The 24,311-nt window shown below is 42.1% G+C and overlaps 1 protein-coding gene and 1 non-coding gene across 2 annotated transcripts; one reads left to right on the forward strand and one right to left on the reverse strand.

Moving 5' to 3' along the window:
• LOC138419584 (zinc finger protein 724-like) lies at positions 1 to 10,278 on the forward strand. Its single transcript, XM_069552444.1, has 6 exons — positions 1 to 108; positions 4,226 to 4,352; positions 5,356 to 5,451; positions 8,095 to 9,009; positions 9,172 to 9,518; positions 9,594 to 10,278. Exons 1-6 carry the CDS (start codon positions 1 to 3, stop codon positions 10,260 to 10,262), a joined length of 2,262 nt encoding a protein of 753 aa, XP_069408545.1. The 3' UTR covers positions 10,263 to 10,278.
• Positions 10,279 to 17,107: 6,829 nt separating this feature from the next.
• On the reverse strand, positions 17,108 to 17,179 carry TRNAQ-UUG (transfer RNA glutamine (anticodon UUG)). The gene has a single exon. It is a non-coding gene; the product is annotated as a tRNA-Gln (tRNA).
• Between the last annotated feature and the right edge of the window lie 7,132 nt (positions 17,180 to 24,311).

Consider the following 24,311-nt stretch of genomic DNA (forward strand, 5'->3'; position numbering starts at 1 on the left):
ATGCCTTTGAAGTTATTTTCTCAACATGCAGTTGTGAGTTTGAGACGTCGTATCCCCACAGAAGACACAGAGCAGGAGGAAGAAGAGGAGGAAATGGCAGCTTCTCAGGTAATTGTCCTGCCCCCCGTCTGGGGCTGTGTCTGCTTTTCCTCCTGACATGACTGGACTGAGAATCTGCAAACCTTTAGTTCTCTGCTTCTAAGTTTTCTGCCTGGAGTGCTTGTTATCACCTTCTTATTTTTTTCCTTTTTTTTTTTTTTTTAAATAGTGAAAACCTGCTCTTCAGGTTTTGTTTCCCTCATATTCCAGAGCCTTTTCTCCATTGTCTGTATCCTGGCTTTCTGTAGAGCATGATGAATTCTCAACATGAAATAGTGAGTTTCAATGTTGAATACATTCCCTTTGTGAGAGATCAATATGGGAAGGCACTGGTATTTGAGAATCCCATTGGGATGTGGTTCAGTGTTAGGATCTTAGGGAAGTCGGGGAAATGCCTTGATGAATTTACATGTGGATACAATTCAGCTCTCTAGAACAGGAGTAAGAAAATGCCCTTGTTAATAGAATGAACTCAGCATTCCTGAATTTTTCAGAAGTAGCAGAGACAATCCTCTATACCGATAAGAAAAATATGCTAATTAGATGGACTATTAAGCTACAGATCATGGGAGGTATATAGGAGGTGGAATTTGCAGAAAACTGACATTTTTCATGATAGATTGAGATCATGGTTTTCCTAATATTGCCAAGATGCCTGGCAGTGATATGCATTTTTTCATGTACTCTTACCCCGTGACCTCTAACATTCATTGCTTCTGTGAGATTTCCACGCTATGAAATTCAGGTTTTTTTTTGGTTTATTTTTGTTTTTTTGTCTTGAACAAGGGTCTTGGAAAGAAAAAGTGATGGATATGCCTATCACAGTTAATGAGGAAATGCTGTATCTTCTTAGTTACTCTTTGCTTTGAAAAATGAACACTGTCAGCTAAAAGAGATGCACAATTTGAGAGATGTGAATTAAGTTTTATTTGGGACAAAATGAGGACAGCAGCCCAAGAGACAGCATCTCAGAGAACTCTGAGAAACTGCTCCAAAGAGACAGTGGGGGAAGGTCAGTATGTGACTTTAGTGAAGGGGGAGTTCAGTGCAATCAAGCACTTACTTTACAAAAGGTTTCCTGCAAGTCGTGAGGAACTGAAGTCATCATTTAGTGGTTTAGTGCTTTTCTAGATATGAAGAGATGCAAGGATTGGGATCATAAAAGCAATTCCTGAAAATATCAGACTCTAGAATTGATGCTTTTAAACTGTGGTGTTGGAAAAGACTCTTAAGAGTCCCTTGGACTGCAAGGAGATCCAACCAGTCCATTCTGAAGAGATCAGCCCTGGGATTTCTTTGGAAGGAATGATGCTAAAGCTGAAACTCCAGTATTTTGGCCACCACATGAGAAGAGTTGACTCATTGAAAAAGACTCTCATGCTGGGAGGGATTGGGGGCAGGAGGAGAAGGGGACAACAGAGGATGAGATTGCTGGATGCCATCACGGACTCGATGGACGTGAATCTGAGTGAACTCTGGGAGTTGGTGATGAACAGGGAGGCCTGGTGTGCTGCAATTCATGGGGTTGCAAAGAGTCAGGCAGGATTGCGTGACTGAACTGAACTGAAAGACCTGTTTCAGCAGATTCCCTGGAGCAGAGTGCCTCAATCCACCCTGAACTCCCTTAAGGGGACTGAAGTCAGTTGCAGCACCATAGGGTTCATTCTCCCCAGAGACAGATGGCAAACGCCCTTGTTGTTGTTCAGTTGAGTCATGATGTACTCTGCATAGAAGTTAAATGAGCAGGGTGACAATATACAGCCTTGACATACTCCTTTCCTATTTGGAACCAGTCTGTTGTTCCATGTCCAGTTCTAACTGTTGCTTCCTGACCTGCATACAGATTTCTCAAGAGGCAGGTCAGGTGGTCTGGTATTCTCATCTCTCTCACAATTTTCCACAGTTTATTGTGATCCCCACCGTCAAAGGGTTTGGCATAGTCAATAAAGCAGAAATAGATATTTTTGTGGAATTCTCTTGCTTTTTCCATGATCCAGCAAATGTTGGCAATTTGATCTCTGATTCCTCTGCCTTTTCCAAAACCAGCTTGAACATCAGGAAGTTCACAGTTCATGTATTGCTGAAGCCTGGCAGGGAGAATTTTGAGCATTACTTTGCTAGCATGTGAGATGAGTGCAGTTATGCTGTAGTTTGAGCATTCTTTGGCATTGCTTTTCTTTGGGATTGGAATGAAAACTGATCTTTTCCAGTCCTGTGGCCACTGCTGAGTTTTCCAAATTTGCTGGCATACTGAGTACAGCACTTTCACAGCATCGTCTTTTAGGATTTGAAATAGCTCAACTGGAATTCCATCACCTCCACTAGCTTTGTTCGTAGAGATGCTTTCTAAGGCCCACTTGACTTCACATTCCAGGATGTCTGGCTCTAGATGAGTGATCACACCATCGTGATTATCCAGGTTGTGAATATCTTTTTTGTACAATTCTTCTGTGTTTTCTTTCCACCTCTTCTTAACATCTTCTGCTTCTGTTAGGTCCAGACAATTTCTGTCCTTTATCGAGCCCATCTTTGCATGAAATATTCCCTTGGTATCTCTAATTTTCTTGAAGAGACCTCTAGTCTTTCCCATTCTGTTGTTTTCCTCTATTTCTTTGCATTGATCTCTGAAGAAGGCTTTCTTATCTCTTCTTGCTATTCTTTGGAATTCTGCATTCAGATGCAGAGAAGAGAATGGAGGAGCCCGTGGCGGAGGGAGGAAGATAGAAAGACCACATGCACGCGGGAGAGAAAAAGAAGGAGAAAGCGCTTTGGCTCCTCCTTTTATATGTTTTCTCCTCGACCTGGGCCTGCCCTATGCAAATTAGGTTTAGCCAGGAGTGCTGTTTGTTCTACCTGAAGTCTTCACTCTGGTCTTTGGACCTTCCTTTGACCTTCCTTGTCTTTTAGTCACCGCCATTTTGGACTCCTTTTCCCTATTCTACCTACCTAAAAATATCATCTTCAAATATTTGTGTACATTTTCAATCAGTTAAAAATTATCCTGATTTTATTGACATGACAATTTGTCTCTTAATAAGTATACAGTCCCATTTTAGTGTATGTCTCTAGGCATGAACATGTTAACATCATTTGATTGATTTTTTTCTTTTTCTTTTTTTTGAAGAGTCCCTGAAGCAGGGAATAGCTACCCACTCCAGTATTCGTGCCTTGAGAATCCCGTGGACAGAGAAGCCTGGCAGGCTACAGGTTGCAAAGAGTAGGACAAGACTGAGTGACTAACACTTTTCCTGTTTTTAGTATTATTTACAAATACAGTAATTTCTATAAACTTTCATTAGAGTTAGCTCTGTGCGTTTGTCTGTGTTTGATTAAAGTCTAGGGTCACAAACTGAAGTAAAAGTTGCTGGTGCTGCTAAGTCACTCCAGTGGTGTCCAACTCTGTGCGACCCCATAGACGGCAACCCACCAGGCTCCCCCATCCCTTAAGCTGTCATTTCAACAAAGTTTGTTAAAATATTTGCCAGAAGATGCTACAGCAACATCATTGATTTTAAATTATTTCTGTTATACATTCAAGACTCTGAAAACTCTCAGAGAGTAGTATATACCAGATCATTAAAATGATTCTTGTCACCAAGGTTACTATCCTATCTGACCTGTAAAATCTGTAAAGCACTTAAAATTCAAAGTTAAATATGAATTCTTTGCTTACTATTCTACTTTGTTGCTGTTCAAACATTGTCACTCATGGAGCAGAATTTTCAACATTACTAGTTCAAATAAGCTTGTGAAAAATGTGGCACACTGAGCCCACTCCAGAACATTTGGATCAGGAAGTGCTTTTTAAAAATATTTCCTGTTTCTTTTGATAGACAGTTTATCGTCTGTCAACTGAGTACAACACTCAAAAATAAATATGCCAATGTTGATCTGATTATAATTTCTCTTCCAAATCAGAATAATTTCTGTAGTGGTTGATGGATCGTATCTCATCCTCTTTTCTTCGGGTTAAAAATGTGGTAGAAGATATTACTGTGTAAAAATTGTATTCTTGTGTAACACCAGACATTCTCCTAAATCAAAACCATTTCTCTTGCTGTTTTCCTATTGGGTCACATTAGGAAGTCTCCCCATGGCCACATGGCACCTGTACTTTGCATTTCAGGGACGGCTGACATTCCAGGATGTGGCCATAGACTTCACTCAAGAGGAGTGGGAATGTCTGGACCTCAGTCAGCGAGAATTGTACAGGGACGTGATGTTAGAGAACTACAGGAACCTGGCCTCCTTGGGTGAGGATAACTGCCTTCCAGAATCCCTTCTCTACCCACTGGGTTTTGGTTCCTGCATTTCTAGAATGTCTCCTAGAATCTTCTGCTCCTTATAATAGCTTCAGATCCCTGCTTTCTATGGGAAAATGGATATTTATGAGTTGAGAAAGAAGACTTCATGATGATTCATTATGATTCTGACTTTTCCTTGATGGAATCTGCCTCCTTCTTCTAGGTGAGTGGTAATTCTGTAGGTTCTGTGGTATGAAAGGGTGCCTCTCTCCTTTATAAATCAGATTTCTCCTACTTACTTACTTTGGCCTTAGTAGTACTTGACTAGAATCTCAAGATCTTTTCTTTATGTGTTAAAACTGCTTTGATAAAGTATTTGGGGATATAATTTTCTAGGCTATATTAACATTTAACCATGCCTTCTCTAGAATGTTAATAATGTAATAATGTAATGAGCAAGATTCCAGTCATGTCTGACTCTTTGCGACCCTATGGAGTAGTCCATGGAATTCTCCAGAGCAGAATAGTGGAGTGGGTGGCTGTTCCCTTCTCCAGAGGATCTTCCTAACCCAGGCATCAAATACAGGTCTCCCACAGTGCAGGTGGCTTCTTTACCAGCTGAGCCACCAGGGAATGTTAATACAGCTTAGGAAATTATGTCCCCAAATACTTTATTTCTAGGCTGTATTACATTCTACCATGCCTTCTCTGGGCTTCCCAGGTGGCACTAGTTGTAATGAACCTGCATGCCAATGCACGAAATGTAAAAAGAAATGGGTTCGATCCCTGGGTTGGGACAAACTCCTGGAGGAGGACATGGCAACCCACTCAGTATTTTTGCCTGGACACTCCCATGGACAGAAGCCTGGCGGGCTACAGTCCACAGGGTGACAAAGAGTCAGACATGACTGGAGCAACTTAGCACATGTGTCTTCTCTTCTCACTTGAATACATATTAGATTGCAAACTGATGAATCTCTAGCAAAACAAATATTCCTTTTCCTGATAGCAGGTCTTGTGGTCTCTAAGCCAGACCTGGTCACCTTTCTGGAGCAAATGAAGACTCCCTGGGATGAAAGGAGACTGGAGACGCCAGCCATATACACAGGTAGGTGTGAATGGATGGAGCCGATGAGTCAACGACGGGTCCAAGGATTAGTGAGGAATTCATCCTTTGTCATGTGGTTTGGGAAGATCTGCTTCAGTGGAAATGATTTTAGAGAAGTCTGGGTTTCTTTCTGTTGCTGTCATAGGCGGATATCACCTGCCCCATTCTGTCTCTTGAAATCATTCCTGAATTTATCTCCAGTGATTACTTTTCTTAATCACAGTGAGAATAGACATCCTTCTCTTGGCCTGTGACAACCTGCATGAATCGATTACTATTCCATTTCTTGGGTGGGGGTTGGGGTCCTAGGAAAACTGCACATTTCTGAAAAACTGTACGACGCTCCTATTAAGGTTTGTACCTCTAGATGGCAGTGTGTGAGTGGAATTGTAGACATGCTGCGAAACTTTTAAGAATATTGGGGACAGAGGTTTTGTGTGTGTGTGTGTGTGTGTGTGTGTGTGTGTGTGTGTTTTCCTGACTTTAATTTCTAAAACACTGGAAGCTTCAAATAGGATCTTGTAAATTTTGAATTTAAGTAATTTCTTCACTGCATAAACCAAAACCTCCCTAAAGAGAAAGAATGCCAATCTCAGGGTTACTTCAAAGTTTCTGGTTTCTTCATATGAACTCCTATGAAATGTTAAGTGTATTTGCCTCAAGTCCTCAATGGTAGAAGACTTAAATATATTCAATTAACTGAAAGAATTTTCAAATAAATTGGCATAACAGCTTAAAACATTTTCCAACATATTTTTAATGGTTTCAAACTATTGCAATGTTTAGATAATAGAATCTTTTTAAAACATTGTCATTGGAATACAACTGGTTTACAATGTTGTACAGCAAAGAGCATCCATTTTACGTATAGATATCTACTCTTTTTAAGATTTCCTTCCCAATTTGATCTCCACAGAGCATTGATAGTGTTCACACCATATTTTCAAAGTCTCATTTCTTAATTCCTCAAGAACTGCTTCTTTATTTAATTAATCTTGTTATCAGCTTCCCCAGACTTTGTCCTACATGTCCTCGCTTTCTGATTAGACCTATGTCAGTATCATTTATGATTTTTATATTGAAACATCATATAGAACACGCTAAAATAAAAAGTGGGTTAAAGAATTAGAGAGCACCTAGTGGTATCTGCATTTAAGATGACTTAATTCGAAGAGTAATCATTAGACTGCCGGTCCCTTCATTTAGTGGTTCTAGTAGCTTTTTGTCTTGCTCTTTCCTCTACACCATACTTCTTTGTCCTCTCATTTTGTCACATTTTCTGGGTTTGTGGTCTGTTCTGCAGGCTTCAGGATCCTAGATCCTCTAGCTCTGTTGTCTTCCCCCTAGGGGGTGAGGTTGGTCCACAGGCTTGTACCCTTATCCCCTTGATCTGGGCTTTGATTGCTGTCATTGTGACGTGAGCCTCCCCTGCATATTGAGGGGAGCTTCCCCTTGGCTCTGTGGTTGTCACTGCCCTGTCAGGGGTGGGGTCTGCTCCCTGATTGGTGGAGAAGAGCCCCCAGATCTGTTTCTTCACTGTGATTCCGATCTGTGGTCAAGGGAGGTAGGATTGGAGGACACCCACTGGGAGAGAAGCCACTAAGGATTGCTCCTCTGGGGATGTTCACCTTGGGTGTGCTCATGTGCTGTGTGAGTCTCATGTGATCCCATGTTGGCACTGCTCTTGGTCCCCCTTCAATCATGGGCATGCTGGCACATTGCTCTGGTGTCTCTCAGATGTTGTTTTCACTGGAACACCAGCACAGATCCAGTGAACTAAGGTCCCAGAATTGTATTCAGGAGCTGGACCTGCTGTGGTTCTATGAGGGCAGCTCAGACTCTGGCCTGGCACCACCCCCTAGTATACCTCCCCACAAAGTCCACAGCTGCTAAAGCTGCACCTCCCGTGACTGGGGGAGCCCTGGTTGTCCATTTGGATGTTCTGTAGGGGCTGAGTTGACAAAGCCAGTTGCAGGTGTTAAAGCATGGTTTGTGTAACCATGAGGAGAGACTTCAGGTTTTCTTCCTTAACCCTGGGGCTCAGCTGAGGTTTCAGCTCCTTCTCTGTGTGTGGGCCACCCACAGGTGTCTGCTCCAGAGGCTGCCCCAGAGCACAGGAGTCTGCTGATTGTGGAGGAGGTGCATGGGGGGAGGCTGTGGCTGGAGGTCAATAGAGCCCACCAGGGTGGTGGCCCTTCTGAATGCTGGGGGAGGAGGAGCCAGCGCAGGGGGAGAGGGGCTGCAATGGTAGGTCTTCCCTTTGGGCATCACTCAACAACGGCGCTCTGCTCTCTGGTGATTCAGGCTTCCTCCACAAGCATTCTTATTTATAGAGCTCCTCCCTTACCCCCGTCCCCTCAGGATGTCTCCTCACAGCCCGCAGCAGTCCTCTGCCTGGGTCTGCTCTCCAGACCCCACATTCCAGCACCCAGCCTTTGTCTGCAGCAGTGGACACTCTCAGGCTGGGTGGGCAGGGCTGGGATCAGTACCCTGCGTACAGGTCTCACTCTGTCCTGCTGCCAAGACTGTTGCCATGTTCTCTTCCCACAGAGAATGAGGCTCCCCTTCTGTCCCAGCTGAGCTCACACCAGCCCCAGTAGATAAGAATAGTAGATAAGAAAACTTTCATTTGGTATCTTTCAGCTCTGTCTTCTCACAACACCCATGGTTTGATGTCAAAGAATCCAAGATTAGAAAATTTAATCCAAAAAGTAAACCTAGGAATATATGAAAGAGCTCACCTTGGAAACGAACGTTTAATAAAAGACCAGGAATATACAGGGGTATGTGAAAGACCTAGAAGATGTTTATATGGACAGAAAGAAACAGAGACAGTATCACACAATGCAGACATTACTGCCAAAAGAAATCAGCAATGTGAGTCAAACTGCAGAAAACATCCATTTCAGTTATCAACATCTGCAGAGAAGTGTATCTCTTCAAGCAAAGGCTTAAATCATTTTTTGAAACATACACGTTCTCTGAAGGGAAATGTGGAAAATCTGGAAAGTCATCCAGTCTCTACTCCAAGTACTCCTACAAACCTCTCGGAACACAGGCTTCGATTACACATGCATTCAAGCACGTCTGAAAACCAGAAATTTAAAAATGATGGGGAAAACTCACAATATAATCAGTCTGAGGGATCTGTGAGCAAGGGGTCATTATTCTTCCACCAACAAACAGTTTCTCTCTGTTCCAAAATGTGTGATGTTGATAATAATGGAAGAGAGTTAATCCTACCATCATTTTTCAATACACATCATGATACGGTTAATACAGAACAACTTCTCAAGTGTAATAACAGAAGTCAGGCCTTAAGTAAGAGCTCTACACCCAATAATTACAAGCATATTTATGATGGAGTGAGAAGCCATTCATGCAATGAAAGTGAGTGTAAAACTGAACAAGACTCTAACCCTATGAAATATCAGGGACCTCAATCTTCAGACAAAGATTCTAAAAATAGTACATGGAGGAATATCTTTTATCAAACATCAGGTTTTCCACTAAATGAGAGTACACATACTGGAGAGAAGACTTACAATTGTGAATATGGTGATGTTTCTATTCAGTCTTCAAATCTCACTCAACAGCAGAGTATTCAGAATCCGCAGAAAAGTTACAAGTGTAAGCAATATGAGAAAGCCTTTACTAACTCAACCAGTCTAAGTAGACACAGGAAAATTCATTCAGGATGGAAACCTTTCAAATGTACAGGGTGTGGCAACACCCTTAATCAGAATTCAGAGCTTAGTCAAGATCAGCAAGTCCACACTGGCAAGAAACTTTATGAATGTAAAGAATGTGGAAAAGCATTTATGTCTTCCTCAAACCTTAGTCGACACCAGCGAATTCACACTGGGGAGAAGCCTTATAAATGTACAAAGTGTGGCAAAGCCTTTAATCAGAAGTCACGTCTTACCGAACACCAGAGAATTCATACTGGGGAGAAGCCTTATAAATGTAAGGATTGTGGCAAAGAATTTAACCGGTCCTCAGGGCTTACTTGCCATCAGAGAATTCACACTGGAGAGAAGCTTTATAAATGTAAAGAATGCAGAAAAGTCTTCAGTCACCACTCAAGTCTTATTCAACCCCAGCGAATTAACACTAGGGAGAAGCATTATAAATGTACAAAGTGTGGCAAAGCTTTTAATCAGAAGTCACATCTTACTCAACACCAGAGAATTCATACTGGGGAGAAGCCTTATAAGTGTAAGGATTGTGGCAAAGAATTTCACCAGTGCTCAGGTCTTACTTACCATCAGGGAAATCATACTGGAGAGAAACCTTATAAATGTACAGAATGTGGGAAATCCTTTAGACAGAACTCAATTCTTACTCAACACCAGCGAATTCATACTGGGGAGAGGCCTTATAAATGTAAGGATTGTGGCAAAGACTTTAGCAGGCACGCAGGTCTTACCTACCATCAGAGAATTCATACTGGAGAAAAACCGTATAAATGTAAAGAATGTGGAAACGCCTTCAGACACCAGTCAACTCTTACTCAACACCAGCGAATTCATACTGGGGAGAGGCCTTATAAATGTAAGGATTGTGGCAAAGACTTTAGCAGGCACTCAGGTCTTACTTACCATCAGAGAATTCATACTGGAGAAAAACCTTATAAATGTAAAGAATGTGGAAACGCCTTCAGGGACCAGTCAACTCTTGCTCAACACCAGCGAATTCATACTGGAGAGAAACCTTACAAATGCAAAGAATGTGGAAAAGCCTTCATCAAGCACTCACATCTTACTCAACATCAGAGAATTCATACTGGAGGAAAAACCTTACAAATGTAAGGAAAGTGGCAAAGGCTTTAATCAGAGCTCTCACCTTACTAGATATCAGATAGCACGTTCTAGAGAGAAACCCTAGTAATAAGTGATGGAAGAGGTTTGTCCTAAACATACACTTCAGAAAATACAAGACCATTTATTTAAGAAAGAGAAGGAATGACATCACGAAAATGTAGAAAAGTATTTAATAAAAATGAAATGTAAATAAATATCAGAAATTGCGCACTAGAAAAAGTGAAAGTTGCTCAGTTGTGTCCAACTCTTTGCATCCCCATGGACTGTGTCCATGGAATTCTCCAGGCCAGAATAGTGGAGTGGGAGGCAGATTCTTTACCAACTGAGCTATCAGGGAAGCCCGCACAATAGAAAGCATTTCATGAATCCTCTTTTTTGAAGTTCCTCTTCAGGAGTATTGTAGATAGTAATCCATAGTTAAAATAGATAGAAAATTGATATGTTAGTATGGCTTAGAACATGAAGGTTGGTATTTAGAAATGTACAATTATTAGCAATATGTCTTTGTTTATATTGACATGATTTGTCATGTCAATATTTTGAAAACCAAAATAAATATTATTCAACTCTCAAATTACTCCATGCTGCTATGCTTCATTTCTAGGGTGTATGCAAAGTTATGTTTTCGATGGTTGCTGTCTCAAAAATGAGACAAGGCCTTCTATCCTAGGAAGAAATCATTTATATTTATTCTCCATTAGAAGATTAAGGACACAGTAATGTAACACGTACATCTAAATGGAGGTGTTACTCATTCAGGTCAAACATCCCTATAGGTCACCATGATGTAAGTGTTCAGGGAGTAATTCCACATATTTAAGTAAGATGTACATTTTCAATAGTTATGTCACTTGTTTTTTAAGTAAAATACAATGACAGTTCACTGAAATCTTGATGTATCTTTATAATATCAACAGAAGTCATGAATATTAGTTGACATGTTTCAGATAAAGACATCTCTGATCCCCTAGAAATGTATGGAAACCCCCCCAGAAAAGTCATGTAGTTAGTGTATGTCTTGTTTCATTAACAATTAACCTCCATTTTGTAACCATAGGAATCACAGTTCTCAGATCCTTGTATTAGAGGAATGAAGATTGTTGTTTATGCTTGTAATCTGTATTTTATTCAGTTATACAGTGGGCTGGAAAAGATTTTATTCTGACTGTGTGATATGACATGTTAATAAAACTGGATGATTTCTTGTGATGAAGTTGGTGTGTAATGAATTGTGAACCTACCGATTTAAGGTTGAAGGGAAAATACCTAACAATAAACTCTTTGTTAGCACAGAGGGATGATATCTGTAACAATTAGTTTCCATACTGCCTTTAAGCCTCAACTAATTGGATATTCCCCATCATTTATCCATTGTACTTTTCCCCCTTTCTGTAACTGCTGGGACATTGTGATGGTTCTAAGAAGGATCATACAGACCTGAACTACTCCATGCTGTTGCTGCCTCAGCGTCTGTCTGGGGAGCAGGCAGCCTGCAGGTCCTTGAACTCACACCAGCCAGTCCTGTGAGCACCTCTACTAGATGACTACCCACCTTGAGACCAGCAGTCTTGCTGAACCCCAGGGTTTACTGCACAGGCCCCACTTCAGTGACACCCTCAGAGCTCACCAGATTCCTGCTCCTCTTGGTTTGAATGGACCGATCCACACTCAGCCTGGGGAGCCCACAGCACTTCACCCAAGGACTCTTATAAAGACCTGAACCACAAGTACTGGAGCTTTCTCTGCTTGGTCCTAACCTTGACCTAAGAAATTCCTGCCCTAGAACCTCCTCTCCTGGGAGGTCTCAGGTGTGCTGAGGGTGAGGGCTGAAGCTCAGGGCTTCTGAGTGTGGGTCTTGGTGGAGAAGTGTCAAAATAAACAGGGAACTTCCTGAAGAGTCATTTCATGGCCCCTCTTCAGAACTGCAGATTTATAACTTCTTAGAGTGGGGACCTGACTTCGAGGGGTTCATATTCACTGAAATGGTTCAGAAAGAACCTTGTAAGTGGTTTCAACCCGGTTTCCTATCAAGATCACCTGACCAGTGTTAAGCGATAACCTCCCCACAAAGTTCTGTCTTGGTCCTGTGGGAGCATCAGTGTGGTGTGTAGGAAGTGCTCCAGGGGACTCTCAGGGGAGGCCCGGGTTAAGGACGTGGCTCCTGGTCCATCTGTGAGAGCTGAGGCCTGGCGTCAGTCTGAGGAGAGGCTGCAGGAATGGTCTAGCTGGATTTGGACCAGGGAAATCAGTCAGCTTACATCACCTGTGTGAGCAGAGGGTTAGGAGCTCTCTCTGAGGAGAAAAAAAATCAAGAAATAAGTTGAAAGGCTGGTCTCCAGGTAGGAAGTAATTGTTCCTGAATCTCTCCTGAGACAGGACAGGAGAGGTGGGTCTTTTCAGCTTTTCATGGTTCTTCTGTCTGTAGGTGAAGTAGTTGCAGGTTAAAGAGCTGTGCAGATGCCTTTGAAGGTGTATTTTCAATATGCAGAGATGTGTTTGCTACATCACATCCTCAGAGAAGACAGAGCAGGAGGAAGAAGAGGAGGAAATGACAGTTCTGTCCTGGGTCTGGGGCTGCGTCTGCTTTTCCCCCTAAAATACTTGAACTGAGGGAACCTGCAAACCTTTAGTTCTCTGCTTCTAATTTTTCTGCCTGGGGAGTTGGTTATCAACTTCTTATTTTTTCCTTTTCTTGTCATAGTGAGGACCAGCTCTTTAGATCACTTCTCCCTTGTGTCCCAGAACCTTGTCTCCCTTGTCTGTATCCTGGCTTTCTATAGAGCATGATGAATTCTTAACCTGAATGAGTGACGTTCAACTGGTGAAAATATTCCCTTTGTGAGAGATCGACATGGGGAGGCATAGGTTCTGAGATTCTCATTGGCATGTGGTTCAGTTTGGGACCTTAGAGAAGCAGGGGAAATTAGGGATCAATTTACACATATATGCAACTTGACACATTTAGAACAGGATTGAGAAATTGTCCTCATGAACAGAATTACCTCAGTGGTCCAAAATTCCACAGAAAGTTTGGGGAATAGAAGGAGAAAAGTATGAGACCTTTGTCTATATTGGCAGGAAGGACTCACTCTTAAGTGTAGTCTTAGGATACAGAACATGGAAGTTGTATAAGAAGTGAATTTTGTATAAAACTGATATTTTTCAGGATTCAGATCACTGCTAACATTTATCCCACTACACCTCACGTTCCCTGGTTCAGGTGCTTCTGCGATATTGTGATATTGTGAACTGTGATGTTCCTGCTTTTTGACTTTAATACGGATTTTTGAAAGATTTAGTGAGGGATGTGTATAAGCTGCCAAAATTAATGTAGCAAACTGCGCCTTCTTAGTTCCCTTTGCTTTGGAAAATGAACACTCACCTCTGTTTAGTAAGGTTCTTGCATTTTGAGAATGGAGGTTTTCATCACTCAAGCCCAGGTCTGATCATTTCCATTGGTAATACACTCCACACTCATTTTCCAGACAGAATTCTTATCACATCTTTGTATTTTCTACAATATTTACAAGAATGTTATTACTTATGAATCTTTAAATGTTATATCTAAAATATAATGCAACACAAATGATAGAGATTTTGAAAGGAATAAAAGATTCAGAACGAAGAGCTCTAATTTTGTCATTATGTGTTTTTCCACCCTAGTGTATTTTAAAGATACAGAATATTGCCACAAATAAATTATAAGATTTAAGCACAGAAATCTATTCCTGATTTTATAAACATGAATCATTTTTCTCCCAACTAGTATATGTTTGTGTGCATGAAAATGTTAACAGTATATGACATTTTTTCTGTTTTTGATACTTTTGCCAGTTACCTCTACTGGTAAAACATCCATTAGAGTGGTCTCTGCGTTCAGTTCAATGCAGTTGCTCAGTAAGGTCTCTGTGTTGACTTAATTCTTTTTACATAAAATCGAGCTCAGATCCAATGAAGTAAATCCAAAGCTCTACATTTTCTGAATATTTGATCAAATATTCCAAACAATTTTGAACAGCAATATTGTTTAATCTAAAATTATTTATGTGGCTCATTCAAGATTACAAAGGAAAAACTTAGAAAGTTATATAGAAATGGTCAGAAATGGTTCAGAACTGGTCAAAAGGATTGTTTTCTCTGCTTACTAATCTATTAAACCAGTAAAATCTGTACAGCACATAAAGTTCAATAACTATGGATTTGTACCTGGCTCTTTTCAGTTCAGTTCAGTCACTCAGTTGTGTCCAACTCTTTGCCACCCCATGGACTGCAGCACATCTGACAATCACCAACTCCCAGAGCTTACTCAAGCATGTATCCATTGAGTCCGTGACACCATCCAACCATCTCAACCTTTGTTGTCCCCTTCTCCTCCCGCCTTCAATCTTTCCCAGCATCAGGCTCTTTTCCAATGAGTCAGTTCTTGGCATCAGGTGGCCAAAGTATTGGAGTTTCAGCTTCAGCATCAGTCCTTCCAATGAATATTCAGGACAAATTTCCTTTAGGATGGACTGGTTGGCTCTTCTTCCAGTTCAAGGGACTCTCAAGAGTCTTCTCCAACACCACAGTTCAAAAGCATCAATTCTTAGGCGCTCAGCCTTCTTCACACTCCAACTCTCACATCCATACATGACTACAGGAAAAACCATAGCCTTGACTAGACGGACCTTAGCTGGCAAAGTAATGTCTCTGCTTTTCAATATGCTATCTAGGTTGGTCATAACTTTTCTTCCAAGGAGTGAGCATCTTTTAATTTCATGGCTGCAGTCACCATCTGCAGTCATTATGGAGCCCCCAAAAATAAAGTCTGACACTGTTTCCACTATTTCCCTCTCTATTTCCCATAAAGTGATGGGACTGGATGTCATGATCTTCGTTTTCTGAATGTTGAGCTTTAAGCCAACTTTTTCAATCTCCTCTTTCACTTTCATCAAGAGGCTTTTCAGTTCCTCTTCACTTTCTGCCATAAGAGTGGTGTCATCTGCATATCTGAGGTTATTGATATTTCTCCCAGCAATCTTGATTCCAGCTTGTGTTTCTTCCAGTCCAGCGTTTCTCATGATGTACTCTGCATAGAAGTTAAATAAGCAGGGTGACAATAGACAGCCTTGACGTACTCTTTTTCCTATTTGGAACCAGTCTGTTGTTCCATGTCCAGTTCTAACTGTTGCTTCCTGACCTGCATACAGATTTCTCAAGAGGCAGGTCAGGTGGTCTGGTATTCCCATCTCTTGAAGAATTTTCCACAGTTTCTTGTGATCCACACAGTCAAAGGTTTTGGCATAGTAAGTAAAGCAGAAATAGGTGTTTTTGTGGAACACTCTTGCTTTTTCCATGATCCAGCGGATGTTGGCAATTTGATCTCTTATTCCTCTGCCTTTTCTAAAACCTGCTTGAACATCAGGAAGCTCATGGTTCACGTATTGCTGAAGCCTGGCGTGAAGAATTTTGAGCATTACTTTACTAGCATGTGAGATGAGTGCAATTGTGCGGTAGTTAGAGCATTCTTTTGCATTGCCTTTCTTTGGGATTGGAATGAAAACTGACCTTTTCCAGTCCTATGGCCACTGCTGAGTTTTCCACATTTGCTGCCATATTGAGTGCAACCGGCAGCAGCCGGGAGGAGCCACCCCACGTCTGAGGCCAGGGGCAACGGCCGGGAGGAGCCACCCTATGCCTGAGGCCAGAGGCGGCGCCTGAGGCCAGGGGCAGTGGCCAGGAGGAGCAACCCAAAGTCCAAGGGGCTGTGGCTGAGTGGGCGCAGGAAGGCCTAGAGGAGCTATCTCACGTTGAAGGTCAGGAAGGGCAGTGGTGTGGAGATACCCCTCATCGAAGGTAAGGAGCAGCAGCTGCACTTTGCTGGAGCAGCTGTGAAGAGATACCCCACTCCCAAGGTAAGAGAAACCCAAGTAAAATGGTAGATGTTGCAAGAAGGCATAAGAGGGCAGACACACCGAAACCATATTCACAGAAAACAAGTCAGTGTACTCACACTAGGTTCACACCCTTGTCTAACTCAATGAAACTAAGCCATGCCTGTGGGGCAACCCAAGATGGGCGGGTCATGGTGGAGAGGTCTGACAGAATGTGGTCCGCTGGAGAAGGGAATGGCAAACCACTTCAGTATTCTTGCCTAGAGAACCACATGAACAGTATGAAAAGGCAAATTGATAGGATACTGAAAGAGGACTCCCCAGGTCAGTAGGTGCCCAATATGCTACTGGACATCAGTGGAGAAATAACTCCAGAAAGAATGAAGGGATGGAGCCAAAGCAAAAACAAAAACCAGCTGTGGATGTGACTGGTGATAGAAGCAAGGTCTGATGCTGTAAAGAGCGCTAGAGCATATTACTATGTAAAAAAGTATATTATTGTATACCATCAGACACTCTTCTCATTGAAAAACTAGCTCTCTGTACTTGCTGTTTTCAACTTGGGTCACATTAGGAAATCTTCCCACAGTCACATGGCATCTGTCCATTGTATTCCAGGGATGGCTGACATTCTGGGCTGCGGCCATAGACTTCACTCAAGAGTGAGAGAGTCAATTCCTAAGCAGGTTGATAAGAAGTCCGGGGGTTCCCAAGGAGGGAGGGGTCTGGAATTCTCAAGGAGAAGGAAAGGAAAGACCTTTTTGTCTGCATTCCTTAGTCTTAGTCAATTACACAAGTCAGTTTAAACTCTATACTAGGGATTGAAGGTGAAGGTGAAGTCGCTCAGTCGTGTCTGACTCTTTGTGACCCCGTGGACTGTAACCTACTAGGCTTCACTGTCCACAGGATTCTCCAGGCAACAATACTGGAGTGGATTGCCATTTCCTTCTCCAGGGGATCTTCCCGACCCAGGGTTCAAACCTGGGTCTTCTGCATCAAAGGCAGACGCTTTAACCTCTGAGCCACCAGGGAAGCCCCTGTACTAGGGATTATACAACAACAGTGCATCCTGCTTGAGGACAGTTTCTCCTTCCTGAAAACCTTCTGGTTAATCCTGTTATTTTAAATGTAAATTATGGGAGTGGGTCTAGTAAGATCTTTACAAACTCCAGACATTCTTTCGTTTCATTGGGATAACTAATTAAAAGGTATATAACTCCCTTGCTAACACTAGTGAGTGGGCGATCTTTCTGCCCCCTTATGATGTCTACGTCAGAAGCTTTCTCTATCTCTTTTCTACTTTCAGTTCAGTTCAGTTCAGTCACTCAGTCGTGTCCGACTCTGTGCGACCCCATGAATTGCAGCACACCAGGCCTCTCTGTCCACCACCATCTCCCTGAGTTCACTCAGACTCAAGTCCGTCAAATCCGTGATAGCATCCAGCCATCTCATCCTCGGTCGTCCCCTTCTCCTCCTGTCCCCAATCTCTCCCAGCATCAGAGTCTTTTCCAATGAGTCGGCTCTTCACATGAGGTGGCCAAAGTACTGGAGTTTCAGCTTTAGCATCATTCCTTCAAAAGAAATCCCAGGGTTGATCTCCTTCAGAATGGACTGGTTGGATCTCCTTGCAATCCAAGGGACCCTCAAGAGTCTTCTCCAACACCACAGTTCAAACGCATCAATTCTTTGGCACTCAGCTTTCTTCACAGTCCAACTCTCACATCCATACATGACCACAGGAAAAACCATAGCCTTGACTAGACAAACCTTAGTCAGCAAAGTAATGTCTCTGCTTTTGAATATGCTGTCTAGGTTGGTCATAACTTTTCTTCCAAGGAGTAAGCGTCTTTTAATTTCATGGCTGCAGTCAGCATCTGCAGTGATTCTGGAGCCCAGAAAAATAAAGTCTGACACTGTTTCCACTGTTTCTCCATCTATTTCCCATGAAGTGATGGGACCGGATGCTACGGTCTTCGTTTTCTGAATCTTGAGCAGTAAGGCAACTTTTTCACTCTCCTCTTTCACTTTCATCGAGAGGCTTTTTAGCCCCTCTTCACTTTCTGCCATAAGGGTGGTGTCATCGGCATCTCTGAGGTTATTGATATTTCTCCTGGCAATCTTGATTCCAGCTTGTGTTTCTTCCAGTCCAGTGTTTCTCATGATGTACTCTGCATAGAAGTTAAATAAGCAGGGTGACAATATATAGCCTTGACGTACTCCTTTTCCTATTTGGAACCAGTCTGTTGTTCCATGTCCAGTTCTAACTGTTGCTTCCTGACCTGCATACAGATTTCTCAAGAGGCAGGTCAGGTGGTCTGGTATTCCCATCTCTTTCAGAATTTTCCACAGTTTCTTGTGATTCACACAGTCAAAGGCTTTGGCATAGTCAATAATGCAGAAATAGATGTTTTTCTGGAACTCTCTTGCTTTTTCCATGATCCAGCGGATGTTGGCAATTTGATCTCTCATTCCTCTGCCTTTTTCTAAAACCTGCTTGAACATCAGGGAGTTCACGGTTCACGTATTGCTGAAGCCTGGCTTGGAGAATTTTGAGCATTACTTTACTAGCATGTGAGATGAGTGCATATGTGCGGTAGTTGGAGCATTCTTTTGCATTGCCTTTCTTTGGAATTGGAATGAAAACTGACTTTTTCCAGTCTGTGGCCACTGCTGAGTTTTCCAAATTTGCTGGCATATTGAGTGCAGCACTTTCACACCATCATCTTTCAGGATTTCAAACAGCTCAATTGGAATTCCATTACCTCCACTAGCTTTGTTCCTAGTGATGCTTTCTAAGGCCCACTTGACTTCACATTCCAGGATGTCCGGCTCTAGATGAGTGATCACATCAACATGATTATCTGGGTCGTGAAGATCTTTTTTGTACAGTTCTTCCATGTATTCCTTCCACCTCTTCTTAATATCTTCTGCTTCTGTTAGGTCCAGACCATTTCTGTCCATTATCGAGCCCATCTTTGCATGAAATGTTCCCATGGTATCTCTAATTTTCTTGAAGAGATTAATAAAATTCTATTACACAAAAGCTCTGACTGATCAAGCTTGGTCTCTGGCCACGAATCGAATTCTTGTCCTTCAGAGGCCAAGAATCCCGGCGTCTTCTGTGGTTCAGCAACAGCCTTTCAAGAGGAGTGGGAGTGCCTGGACCTCGGTCAGCCAGAATTGTACAGGGACCTGATGTTAGAGAACTATGGGAACATGGCTTTCTCGGTGAGAACAGCTGCCTTCCAGAATCCCTTATCAACCCTCGGGATTTTGGTTCCTTCACTTGTAGACTGTCTCCTGGAATTGTCTGTGTCCTACAAAAGAGTTTTCTATCTCTGCTTTTGAGGGATAAATGGGAGTTGGTGAGAATAGACAGAAAGCTTCCTGATGACTCACATGATTCTAACCTTCCTCTTTCTTGAGCTCTGCCTCCTTCGCTCTAGACTAGAGGTCACTCTCTCAGTTTACTGGTATAAAATCATGCTGCCTTCCTCATAAAGACAGAGGTCAACTCTTACTTTTGACTGAGTGTTATTCTGATGGAGATCTTAGGATCTGGGTTTTAACTATTGCCTACTACAGTAAATGTGCTTTCTATAAAGTTTTTTGGGAAGTCACATCCTGGACTCTTTTCACATTCTACAATGCCTTCCTCTCTCCCGAGACCACAATGTTGTTCAGTCGCTCAGTCATGTCCGACTCTTTGTGACCCCATGGACTGCAGCATGTCAGGCTTCCCTCACCAACTCCCAGAGCTTGCTCAAACTCATGTCCATTGAGTTGATGATGCCAACAAAGCATCTCATCCTCTGTCACCTCCTTCTCCTCCTTTCCTCAATCTTTCCCAGCATCAGGGATTTTTCCAATGAGTCGGCTTTTCCCATCAAGTGGCCAAAGTATTGGAGTTTCAGCTTCAGCATTAGTCCTCCCAGTGAATATTCAGGACTGATTTCCTTTAGGGTGGACTGGTTTGATCTCCTTGCTGTCCAAGGGACTCTCAAGAGTCTTCTCCAGCACCACACTTCAAAAGCATGAATTCTTTGGCACTCAGCCTTCTTTATGGTCCAACTCTTACATCCATACATAACTACTGGAAAAACCATAGCTTTGACTAGATGGGCCTTTGTTGGCAAAGTAATGTCTCTGCTTTTTAACATGCTGTTTACGTTTGTCATTGCTTATCTTCCAAGGAGGAAGCACCTTTTAATTTCATGGCTACAGTAACCCTCTGCATTGATTTTGGAGTCCAAGGAAATAAAGTCTCTCCCTGTTACAACTGTTTCCCCTTTTATTTGCCATGAAGAGATAGGACTGGATGCCATGATCTTAGCTTTTTGAATTTTGAGTATTAAGCCAGCTTTTTCACTCTCCTTTTTCACTTTCTTCAAGAGGCTCTTTAGTTCCTCTTTGCTTTCTGCCATCAGGGTGGTGTCATCTGCATATCTGAGATCATTGATATTTCTCCTGGCAATCTTGATTCCAGGTTGAGCTTCATCCAATCTGGCATTTTGCATGATGTTATCTGCATGTAAGTTAAATAAGCAGGTGACAATATACAGCCTTGATGTACTCCTTTCCCACTTTGGAACCAGTTCATTGCTCCATGTCCAGTTCTAACTGTTGCTTCCTGACCTGCATACAGATTTCTCAGGAGGCAGGTCAGGTGGTCTGGTATTCCCATCTCTCTCACAATTTTCCACAGTTCATTGTGTTCCACAGAAAGCCTTTAGCATAGTCAATGAAGCAGAAGTAGATGTTTTCTGGAATTCTCTTACTTTTTCTCTGATCCAGTGGATGTTGGCAATTTGATCTATTGTTCATGTTTTTTCTAAATCCAGCTTATACTTCTGGATGTTCTCAGTTCACATACTGTTGAAGCCTAGCTTGAAGGATTTTGAGCATTACCTTGCTGGCATGTAAAATGAGTTCAATTGTGCAGAAGTTTGAACATTCTTTGGCATTGATCTTCTTCGGGATTGGAATGAAAACTAACCTTTTCCAACCTGTAGCCACTGCTGAGTTTTCCAAATTTGCTGGCATATTGAATGAAGCACTTTAACAGCATCATCCTTTGTAATTTAAAATAGCTCAGCTGGAATTCCATCATCTCTACTAGCTCTGTTTATAGTGATGCTTCCTAAGACCCACTTGACTTCTCACTCCAGGATTTCTGGCTCTAGGTGAGTGGTCACACCATCGGGATTATCTGGGGTGATAAGATCTTTTTTAGTATAGTTCATCTGTGTATTTTCACCACCTCTCCTTAATAGTCGTGTCCAACTCTTTGTGACCCCATGGACTATACAGTCTGTCGAATTCTCGAGGCCAGAATACTGGAGTGGGTAACCTTTCCCTCTCCAGGGGATCTTACCAACTTTCCTAGGGTTCGAACCTAGGTCTCCTGCATTGCAGGCGGATTCTTTACTAGCTGAGCCACAGGGGAAACTCAGTATAGTTCGTCTGTGTATTTTTACCACCTCTCTTATTATCTTCTGCTTTTGTTAGGTCCATACTGTTTCTGTCCTTTATTGTGCCCATCTTTGCATGAAATGTTCCCTTGGTATTTCTCTTTCTGTTTTTCCCTTTTTTGGTTAATTTTTATTTTCCATCGGAGTAGAGTTGATTTCTGTTTTGTTTGTTTTAGGTTTTCGAGAACATGATTCAGTTATACACAGATGTATGTCTATTCTGTGTATCCAGTCGACTTCCCTGTGCTATTTGGTAGGTCCACTGGCATTATCTATATGGTAATCGATGTGTTTTTTTAATCACAGCCTCTCAATGTCTCCCTTCCACTACATTATTTTTTTTTAAGTCATAAGTTGGGTTTCTAAGTCTGTGAGTCTGTTTCTGTTTATAGTTAGTTAATCTGTATAAATGTATAGATTCCCCCTCTAAGTGATACTTCTTCTTTCATCTCTGACTTCACTGAGTATGATGAATTCTCAGTCCACCCATGCTCCTGAACATGTCATTCATTCATCCTTTTGGATGGCTGAGTGCATGCCAGTGTTTAGATGGACACCTGACTCTTCATTTCTCTATAGATGGAACTTCGGTGGATGCTCTGTCTTAGATATTGTCAATAGCACTAACCTGAAATTTGAGGTGCAGCTATCATTTTAAATATGATTTTCTCTGGGTGTAAGGCAAGGAGTGGGCTTGCCAGATCATGTGGTATGTCTATATTTAGTGTTTTAAGGAATTTCCATACTCTTTTCCTTGTGGCTGCACCCACTCAATTACACTCCCGCCCACAGTATAGGAGAATTCTCTGTGACCCTTTCCCTGAGCAGCAATTAACCTTTGTAGGACGCAGAGGATTCCTTTGTAGACCTTTTGGAAGATGGATATTCTGTGAGATTTGAGGAGATACCTCATTGCAGTTTTGATTAGCGTTTCTCTAAAAGTGATCCTAAGCATCTTTTCATGTGTTTTATGGCCATCTGCATGCCTTCCTTGGAGACACATCCATTTAGATGTTTGTGGTTTTTCTATTGGATTGATAGGGTTTTGGTTTTTTGTTGTTGTTGTTGTTTTTGTTTTGCAGCTTTATCATGAGCTGCATGAGCAGTTTGCATGTTGGGAGATGAATTCATTATTTTAAACATCTGATGCAAACATTTATTTTCCCATTCTGAAGGCTGTCTTTTTCCTTCCTTTAGGTTGCCCTTGCAGTGCAAAGCTTTTTAGATGATGAGGTGCCTTTTTAAAGTTTTGTTTTAGTTTTAATTATTCTAAGCATAGATTGAAAAATAACTTCTTGTGATTCATGTCAAAGTGTGTTTGCCTATATTTTCCTCAAGAGGATTAGAGTAATCTTCTGTCCATTTAACTCTTCAAGCTATCTGGATTTTTTCTTCTGTAAGCAGTTAGGGAGAGATGTAATTCTTTCCCTTTCCCCTTGTTTAAGGAAGCTTCTCCCTGTCCATCCTGACTGTTAACAGCTTACATTGCCAGCATCATTGTAGGAGACTTCCCGTGTCTCCACGTCCTCTCTGCCATTTTGTTAGTAAACCTTAGGACATAGGCCACTCTGAGCTGGGTGAGGTGAGATGTTCTTGTAGTTTTGATTTTAATTTCTTTAATAACTGGCAATGTGAGCATCTTTTCTTGGGTTTCATAGCCACCTGGATGTCTTCTGGGGAGAAATATCCATTTAGATCTTTGCCCTCCACCACTTTTTTAACTGAACAGCATGGGTGGTTTGCGTGTTTTGCGGATGAATTCCTTATTTTCACCTTGGTTGTAACATTTTTTTCTCCTGAGGGTTATTTTGTTTTTCCTTCAGGGTTCCCCTCCTTTTGATCTCTGGTTCCTCTGCCTTTTCTAAATCCAACTAGAACATCTGGAAGTTCTCAGTTCATATACTCTTAAAGCCTCGCTTGGAGAATTTTGAGGATTACTTTATTGGTGTTGTGCAGTAGTCTGAGCATCCTTTGGCATTGCCTTTCTTTCAGATTGGAATGAACACTGACCTTTTCCAGTCCTGTGGCCACTGCTGAGTTTTCCAAATTTCCCTGCATATTGAGTGTAGGATTTAAACAGCATTGTCTTTTAGGATTTGCAATAGCTCAGCTGGAATTTCATCATCTTCACTAGTTTGTTCATAGTGATGCTTCCTAAGGCCCACTTGACTTCGCATTCCAGGACGTCTGGCTCTAGGTGAGTGATCACACCATGGTGGTTATCTTCAGTTCAGTTCAGTTCAGTTCAGTCGCTCAGTCATGTCCGACTCTGTGCGACCCCATGAATCGCAGCACGCCAGGCCTCCCTGTCCATCACCAACTCCCAGAGTTCACTCAGACTCGCATCCATCGAGTCAATGATGCCATCCAGCCATATCATCCTCGGTCATCCCCTTCTTCGCCTGCCCCCAATCCCTCCCAGCATCAGAGTCTTTTCCAATGAGTCAACTCTTTGCATGAGGTGGTCAAAGTACTGGAGTTTCAGCTTTAGCATCATTGCTTCCAAAGCAATCCCAGGGCTGATCTCCTTCAGAATGGACTGGTTGGATCTCCTTGCAGTCCAAGGGACTCTCAGGAGTCTTCTCCAACACCACAGTTCAAAAGCATCAATTCTTAGGCGCTCAGCCTTCTTCACAGTCCAACTCTCACAGCCATACATGACCACTGGAAAAACCATAGCCTTGACTAGACAA

Source organism: Ovis canadensis, chromosome 14 (assembly GCF_042477335.2).
Source record: "Ovis canadensis isolate MfBH-ARS-UI-01 breed Bighorn chromosome 14, ARS-UI_OviCan_v2, whole genome shotgun sequence".
Lineage (NCBI taxonomy): Eukaryota > Metazoa > Chordata > Mammalia > Artiodactyla > Bovidae > Ovis > Ovis canadensis.

Bases quoted from the DNA above. Each gene is read 5' to 3' on its own strand.
- LOC138419584 (XM_069552444.1), top strand. From the start codon at position 1: ATGCCTTTGAAGTTATTTTCTCAACATGCAGTTGTGAGTTTGAGACGT. The intron at 109-4,225 runs GTAATTGTCCTG...TTTGCATTTCAG, and splicing joins AGGAAATGGCAGCTTCTCAG to GGACGGCTGACATTCCAGGA. The intron at 4,353-5,355 runs GTGAGGATAACT...TCCTGATAGCAG, and splicing joins CAGGAACCTGGCCTCCTTGG to GTCTTGTGGTCTCTAAGCCA.